Source organism: Tachypleus tridentatus, chromosome 13 (assembly GCF_004210375.1).
Source record: "Tachypleus tridentatus isolate NWPU-2018 chromosome 13, ASM421037v1, whole genome shotgun sequence".
NCBI classification, from domain to species: domain Eukaryota; kingdom Metazoa; phylum Arthropoda; class Merostomata; order Xiphosura; family Limulidae; genus Tachypleus; species Tachypleus tridentatus.
The window spans coordinates 184,307,428-184,316,705 of NC_134837.1; the positions used below are offsets into that span (position 1 = coordinate 184,307,428).

Below are 9,278 nucleotides of genomic sequence, written 5' to 3' on the forward strand. Positions count from 1 at the left end.
GTGTGTGTGTGTGTGTGTGTGTGTGTGTGTGTGTGTGTGTGTGTGTGTGTGTGTGTGTGTTAAATAAAGTTTCAGTTCACTAACAACTGTATGATGTCACTATGAGTGATGTTACTTTGCAGGAATTCTATATCTATATAATGTAAGCCATGTAAAAGTAATTGATATAAAGAACATTGATACTCAGCACAAATTAAACATTCAGTGCCACTATATTAGAATTTAGTTAAGCTTTTTACAAATGGCTAAACTATTGGCAAGAGTAATTTACTCTGCAAAATAGATCTGGATTATACTTTGTAATGTCTTACTAGACTCATGTAATATCAGAAACTGAAGTGTGGTATTATTTCTGTATTGTTTGGTAATTTTAATTTCATTATTAAATGTTAAATAATGTGACCGTTTCACAGCTTTAATTGTAAAATAATAAAACAGCATCATATTGTTACAGTACACAATGTCAGGTAGTTACGAGTTATTCCAATGTACATCTGGTGGTTGAACTTTGGTCAAATTAGAATAACAAGTTATAGCCATTAGACAGCATTGAAAAAAGATAAAAACCTTATCCTCTGCCAGCTGATATAATACATTTTGTCCAAAAACACAACAACTAACAATAAAAAAACTTACAAAAATAAGTCAATTTTAACAGCTGGACTTAAAACATTACTTGTGACATTTAGTCAAAATAAAAACTTTTACAATTTAAAAAAAATACTGATAAGTGTTGCTACTAAAATACATTTCATTTGAATACTTGCTTTTCACAGAGGTATTAAATAAATCCTAAGTCAGCAAAGTGACCTTGACCTAAGAATTCTAAATGGAAGATAAAATAGGATATTTGTAATAAAATTTATTCCAGTTACGAAATTTGTTTTTCAAATACTTAAAAAATTAACCAGAAGGAAAAACTCTCAAGTTTCCTCATAAGAATGTAATTTTGTTAAAATTTAGATTAAATAAATAAATACATTAAATTCATTTGTAAATCAACATCTAATTGAAGTTAAATAAATATTATTAATTAAAAACATTAGTTTATCAGTTCTTACAAGTTCACCATGGAAGACATATTTAAAGTTTGTTTTTTTGGGTTTTTTTCACACAAGCCGAAAAGAAAATAGGCCACATGAAACCCAACTCTTAAAATACATTATAGGTTATAACCACAGAGGTTACAGCACAATTTTACCAATAACTGGTTCCCTAAATTACATACATTCTCCAAACAGAATCTCATGGTTATATAATATTAAAGCATTATCACCAAAATTCCTTACAACAAACATTTTCCAATAAATAAATAAACATGACAGTAATCTCCATGTCTGAAGTAAAGAGAGCTCACCAATGTAACAAAGCTACAAACCCTTAGCCAAAAACTAACATTAAAATTTTCTTTTTAACCAGCTAATTTAAAGAGAAAAACATTGTTACAACTCCATCACATGATCAGTTTTACATGATTTATCTTCCCTCATTAATTAAAGTATTACCCATTTTCTATAAATATTGTTTTTAGAAATTTTCCTATCTCAGTACATACGTGCTATATTTGTCTCAGTAGATGAATCACTAAGCAAATTAATACACAAAGAAAAAAATTATAGCATCCATAAACCTGATAGAAGTACATTTGAGATAATTGGTTAAAAACCTATTTCTAAACATCCAATCTCTTTATATTTATAAAGAAAAGAAAACCATGGTGTGAAAACATTTTAGTTTGTGGATCTATAAAATATTGTTTTTGTTTCAGCACATTACATGGGCTTCTACAGTATTAAGTTACAAAATCAGAGACCTAAAAAACAAAACTGAATTTGGCATAAGACTTCATCTTGATTTATGAATCATATCTCTTAGTCACTCATACACTGCCAACTCAATTACATTTTTTCAGTGTATACACACACACACACACACACACACACTACATGGCCAGAAGTATGTTGAGAACCCTTCTAATTACTGGGTTTGGCTATTTCATCCATATCCATTGCTAACAGGTGCATAAAATCAAGCTTAGAGCCATGCAGGCTCCAAAGACAAACACTGGCAGTAAAATGGGTTGTACTGAAGAGCTCAGTGACTTTCAATGTGGCACTGTCACAGGATGCCACCTTTCCAACAAGTCAGTTTATCAAATAGGAGCAGCAACAGCTCAGCCACAAAGTGGTAGGCCACACAAGCTCACAGAATGGGGCGGCCAAGTGACAAAGTGCATAGCACGTAAAAAATAGTCTGTCCACGGTTGCAACACTCACTACCGAGTTCCAAACTGCTTCTGGAAGCAACATCAGCACAAGAACTGTTCTTCGGGAGAGAGCTTCATGAAGTGGGTTTCCAGGGCCGAGCAACTGCACACAAGTCTAAGTTCACCATGCACAATGCCAAGCATTAGCTGGAGTGGTGTAAAGCACACCACCATTGGACTCTGGAGCAGTGGAAATGTGTTCTTTGGAGTGATAAATCACGCTTCACTATCTGACAGTCTGATGGACAAATCTGGGTTTGGTGGATGCCAGGAGAATGCTTCCTGTCTGTATGTGTGGTGCCAACTGTTTGAAGAGGAGGAATAATGGTGTGGGGTTGTTTTTCATGGTTTGGGCTAGGCTCTTTAGTTTCAGTTAAGGGAAATCTTAATGCTACAGCATACAATGACATTTTAGAGAATTGTGTGCTTCCAACTTTGTAACAACAGTTTGGGGAAGGCTCTTTTTTGTTTCAGCATAACAATGCCCCCATGCACAAAGTGAGGTTCATAAAGACATGGTTTGCCGTGGTTGGTGTGGAAGAATTTGACTGGCCTGCACAAAGCCCTTACCTCAACCCTATCAAACACCTCTGGGAGGAATTGAAACACCAACTGCGAGCTGGGCCTTCTCACTTGACTTCACTAATGCTCTTATGGCTGAATAGGAGCAAATCCCACAGTCATGTTCTAAAATCTAGTGAAAATCTTTTCCAAAAAAGTTGAGGCTGTTAAAGCAGCAAAGGAGGGACCAACTCCATATTAATGCCCACAGTTTTGGAATGAGATTTTAACAAGCACATATGGTGTGACAGTCAGGTGTCCACATACTTTTGGCCATGTGTGTGTGTGTGTGTGTGTGTGTGTGTAGTAAATTCAACTGGATAGTGAGCTACATTTAGTTTTATTATAAACTTTTGTGACTCTTTCCCCACCATAAATTCCAATACCACCCCCTCCTGTGTAAATATAATCTTATAAACCAAAGAATAAAGTGGTCATGATAACCAAGATACCCATATAATAATTCCTCCCATCCTATTGTAGTTGCATTTTATAACTTAGTTTGTATAGTTACAACCCATTGGAAAATTAAAGTAAATTAAAATCACTGTACCATTGAAATAGATTTATTTGTAAAAGCACCTGGAAACAGAATTGGATTTTAGCCTAAATGTCATGTCAGGTACAGCTGACCTTTAAAGAGCAAGTTAATTGGATGATCATAGATTTAATGGAAAATGTACTGAAGTGGATATACATTTATGGTACATAACAAAAGTAATAACTGATAACTTTTCTAATAGGGACAATACAACTAGAGGGCTTGCTCAAAAGCCTCTTTTAGAACTTTTGTTATTTATTACTCAGGTGAATGTTTTGAATAGTTTGGTAATTTGCTAAGGCTATTACAGTATAGTGAGGAACTCATTCTGTTAAGAAAGACAAAAAGGCCTTGACAGTCATAGTAAATGTTCCAGAATGTGGCAGATAAGTTCAAATATTGTGATAGATGAAGTCATGCACGTGGGGGTATCGAAGTTTGCAAAATAAGACTTGCTTCTTGTATGAAAGATACAATGGTGGTTATCAGAATAGAAAAACTTTGATGGAATTGTTGATAAATTCCGTAATTATCCGTTTAGAGTTAACTGTTGAGAAAAAGAGCAAAAAAAAAGGTTTTTGTTTCCGTTAATTATGAAGATGATATTAATAACATTTACCGTAGCCCAGTACAAGACTGGCGAGGTCCCAGTTAGAGCACTGTGTATAGCTTTGATACCCTTAATACTGGAAAGAAATAAGTATGTCTTGAAAAAGTGTAGAGACAGGCTACTATATGTATAATAACTTGCGGCTAAAGACGTTTAAACTTCAAATGTACAAGTTAGTGTTTTTGAATCAGGAATTAAGGGCACGTACTCTACCAAAGTGAGGCTTGAGCCCTCCATTAGCCATACACGTGTAGAGCATCTCATGTAAAAATTAATAAAATTAATCCATTTCACAATTCCTCTTTCTTCACCGTGGCTCTTAAGCTGATACTCGTAACCACTTCACTGCTTATAAATCTGCTGTTTCCATCATATAACATTATAAAGGTTTACAACTCATAATTTATAAACTTAATAAAAAAAATGTATATGTGTTTATATTTTTCTCTTCTTTATTCTATCACTTTGGCTAATTAAGCACTTTTCTCATTTACTTTTCAGTTGGTGTAACTTTCCTTACAAGGTTATATTCTTAGCTACAATAACGTTAGGTAATTATTAATATAGTATTATCAGTATAAATTAACAATAATTATTAGTATTATAATAATTACTAAGACTAAGAGCGTATACATTACTTTTGAATTTATATTACACAAACTTACTATTATCGAAATAGCCACTGTCTTCTATTTCTTCTACAGACTGCTTCGTTTCTTTGAACAATTGCTTCAAATGTTTACAAACAGTATTAAACTTGCTAAACTCATAAGACAACTTCCTTGCCATCTTTTCGTATTCTAATCAAAGATTACGTCGATTTGTGTTTTTCTATCAGTATTCATCATTTTAAACGTCATTTCCGTTACGTCACTTTCACCATGCGCGTGCTCCCAATTTCCTCGAAGTGATAAAGCAGGTTTGACTATATTTCGCATGTGTCTGCTTTTTGTATTATCGTGATATGGCAAACATAATAAAAAATAAAACTGAATCATTTATGAAGTAAGGAACACACTCAATGAACCAGAAAACTTTCCAGTTTCTAATTTTTGAATAATATTATCTTTTTTTTTCTCTCAAACTATACTTTATTCAATTATTGTGGTAAATGTGACAACTAGGTTTGTGTTTTCCTGGGTCAGTTGCGCAGTCGTAGTAACCAAGGCCATGTATTTTGTTTCACTCACCATTATACCCCAAGTTAAACTAAAAACGCGGCTTGGCTGTGAAAATATTAATGCTGTAACTGTTAATACCAGTTTGTCCACCGATTTTGATTTCATCTCTTTAAGTTGCACACTCAACCCTTTTCGGCCACACGTTTCGAATTTTAGTCAGATAATTAAAAAACAACAAAAAACCCTCTTACTAAATAACTATAATACAAAAATTCAAAAACTTAGTTGCACTAGTGTATTCCCCTAAAAATAATCCTGCCATTTTCTGCAATGGAGTGTGTGTTTTTTATAGCAAAGCCGCATAGGGCTATCTGCTGAGTCCACCGAGGGAATTCAAACCCCTGATTTTAGCAGTATGTCTGTAGCCTTAGCCCCCCAGTGGCACAGTGGTATGTCTGCGGACTTACACACTAAAAACCGGGTTTCGATACCCGTGGTGGGCAGAGCACAGATAGCCCATTGAGTAGCTTTGTGATTAATTCTAAACAAACCTGTAGCCTTAAAACGCTAAAAACCGGCTTTCGATACTCTTGGTGTAGCCTTGTGCTTAATCTTCAAACAACACAACCTGTAGCTATGATAAACTGTGTTCAGCTAAGAACTGTAGGTTTGTCTGGCCAGGCATGGCCAGGTGGGTTAAGGCGTTCGACTCTTAATCCGAAATTCAAAATAACAACTTGTTTGTTTGTTTGTTTGTTTTAATTTCGCGCAAAGCTACACGAGGGCTATCTGCACTAGCCGTTTCTAATTTAGCAGTGCAAGACTAGAAGGAGGGTTAGTCATCACCACCTACCGCCAACTCTTGAGCTACTCTTTTATCAACAAATAGTGGGATTGACCGTCACATTATAATACCCCCCACGGCTGAAAGGGCGAGTATGTTTGGTGTGATGGGAATCCGAACCCGCGACCCTCGGACTGTAGACCTATCAAACCCTTTATTTTAGCGTTGTAAATCCGCAGATGTACCGCTGTACCAGCGAGGGGACTTCCCCACATGTTACAGTATGTCTGTAGTTTTAAAACGCTAAAAACCGGCTTTTGATACTGGTGGTGATCAGAGCACAGATAGACCATTGTGTTGCCTTGTGCTTAACTTCAAACAGCACAACCCCTAGTTGTGATAAACTGTATTCAGCTAAGGACTGTAGGATTGTTTGTTTTTTTAATTTCACACAAAGCTACATGAGGGCTATCTGCGTTAGCTGTCCCTAATGTAGCAGTGCAAAATTAGAGGGAAGGTAGCTAGTCATCACCACCCACCGTCAACTCTTGGGCTACTCTTTTACCAATGAATAGTGGGATTTGACCGTCACATTATAACGTCCTCCACGGCTGAAAGGGCTAGTATGTTTGGTGTGATGGGGATTCGAACCCACGGCCCTAGGATTACGAGTCGAATGCCTTAACAACCTGGCCAGGACTCTAGACCTATCAGCACCTTACATTTCTAATGAGCTTTATTAAATTGAAATTCATTATTTATACCTTTTTATCATAGAGCTTTAAAGGTCTATCTATTCCTTCGAACATAATATTCCTAATATACACACTGCTAAGTTTAGCTCAATCAGTTATATGTAGCATTTCATGTATCTTGAAGATCATGGCATGTGAGGGCAGTGATTAGACTGGAGATTAAGCGATAAGCACTCCTACCTTGACCCGATGTAAAAAGCTAAAATTTCACTCATCCTGAATAGATATATTAAGTGAGAGTTCTTGCGCTTAAGGCTTGCGGATTTTACGTCTGCAATAAATCTAGTTTCTCGCGCTTTTATTTGTTTATTAATATAAGTTTAAAAAATATTGGTTTATAGCACAGGCTTGCGAACTTCAACTTCATAGGTTGTTTTGGTTTTAATAACTAATTTTTCCACAATTCAGCTTTGCAGCTTTCATAAATACTATATATATATTTTCTATCACGCTTGTTTTTGTGTTGTTTTTTTTTTACAAATCGTACCCGGAAAACTCTTACTTAGATTACATTATTATTTCCACTACTACAATGAATTTTATTATTAAGTTATTTAACAAAAATACAAATTGAAGAAAGAGGGTGAACATTGATGTCAAACGAATATGCATCCTGATTTTATGTATGTTTGTGAAATCTACGTTGTTCACTCTCAAAACTACGTGTTGCGGCCTTTATTTTGTGTATTATGTCAGGAGCACTTTGTTTCATTGACCATCAGAAATGGCCCGGCATGGCCAGATGGTTAAGACGCTCGACTCGCAATCTGAGGGTCGCGGGTTCGAATCCCCGTTGCACCAAACATGCTCGCCCTTTCAACCATGAAGGCGTTATAATGTTTCAGTCAATCCTACTATTCCTTGGTAAAAGAGTAGCCCAAGAGTTGGCGGTGGGTGGTGATGACTAGCTATCTTCCCTCTAGTCTTGTACTGCTAAATTAGGGACGGCTAACGCATATAACCCTCTTGTTGCTTTGTGCGAAATTCAAAGACGAAAAGCAAACAAACCATCAGTAATCAGCCATCATGTTGATGTTCCACTTTCTCTAACACGTCCTGTCCATTTTCCTGATGTCTTGATGAAACTTATTCTTTGCTGACGGCCCCAAGATTTTCAGGGAAACAGTCAATATGTGCGTATAAAAAAAATTAAATTTCAAGCTCATATTACAAACCAACTATTTAAATTTAGCGAGCATGTTATTAACAATATTTTCGTAATTTGAATCCTTGTTGTTTCCTAAAATTCTATAAGTTTGTCAATAACATATTTAAAGGCAATCCATACTTCTTTTTTCAGCTTTCCTTATTGTCCTTTCGAACTGTTCGTCTGAAGTCAATTTCCTAATCTGAGGCCCAACAAAAGTCCCTCCTTTAAGTTTCACTTCTAAAAGAGCTGGGAATTGTCCACATAGATACTTGAAACAGTCGCCATCTTTGTCTAAGGCCTTTACAAACTGTTTCATCAAGACCAAATTTATGTGAAGTGAAGGTAATAGGACTTTGTGTCAACCAAACATTCATGTTAAGTGTTTATCTATCTTGGTACCATGTTTATTCTGGGTTACCATTCTGTCTTCATCAAGTGACGATTTCATACTCTGCTGTCTCATTCACACAAAAAACATGGAAACTTTGTGTAACTGAATTATTGACCCACTAACATTGAAATGACTTTTAAGTCTCCATAAAATAGCCAACCATATTCTTTGTATTTGACCTTAATAAAATTTCGTACGTTTCCTTCAAGCGAACCAAATGAGCAATAGAAACAGATACGTGTATGTCTCCATTGTGAAGCAGAACATCTTTTAGAGCAATAGAAACAGATACGTGTATGTCTCCATTGTGAAGCAGAACATCTTTTAGACTTGTTTTGGAAGAATTAATGAACAATCTTAAGTCACTTGGTTCATAGTTGCAGTTCCTAGCGATAAACCAGTGAACCTTCTTGCTAAAAGTATGGTATAAACTCTTTCTCACAACTTCTCTACCAGTAAAATGATGTCTCTGGAAAAAGTAAATTCTTACATCGAAGTCCGGACCCTAAAATCTCTGAAGAATCCTGTGGAGGTCCAAATCTCTCACTGAATCATTGAGTTAATCTTGTGTGAAAAGTTATGATTCACCAGGTGTTTCAGGTTGAAAACAATCACTATCATCATTTCCATTGACATCAGATTCACAGTCAAATGAAACTGTATTAAGAGTCACTGGTAGAGTAGGTACAGGTACAACAGGTCCATGGTGGAGTAGGTACAGGTACATCAGGTCCATAGTGTAATAGGTACAGGTACATCAGGTCCATGGTGAAATAAGTACAAGTACTTCATCATGGACCTGAAGTATGGACATTAGGTCCATAGTGTAGTAGGTACACGTACGTCAGGCCCATGGTGGAGTAGGTACAGGTACTTCAGGTTCATAGTGGAGTGGGTACAGGTACTTGTGGTCTTATAGAAGATTAAAAGTTCGGATAACAAATTTCCTTTTCAATTCAAGTGTTGTCTGGCAAGAACCTAGAATCCACGAAGATGAGTACTTCTTTGTGGTGTCTAGGCTCATGCCAGACCATTGACATTTCAAGATATAAAACGTCTTCTTACCTTTAGCCCATTGTCTTTTGACATAAACATGTAT

General features: G+C 35.9%; 1 protein-coding gene across 1 annotated transcript in view; it reads right to left on the reverse strand.

Annotated features, from left to right (window-relative positions):
- The window catches only part of LOC143236012 (dual serine/threonine and tyrosine protein kinase-like), a 71,247-nt gene extending 66,425 nt beyond the window's left edge, over positions 1–4,822 (reverse strand). Inside the window, exon 1 of the mRNA XM_076474204.1 lies at positions 4,644–4,822. Within this exon, the coding sequence (XP_076330319.1) occupies positions 4,644–4,767 (124 nt within the window). The 5' untranslated portion in view covers positions 4,768–4,822. The remainder of the gene's footprint in view (positions 1–4,643) is intronic.
- Positions 4,823–9,278: the final 4,456 nt, after the last annotated feature.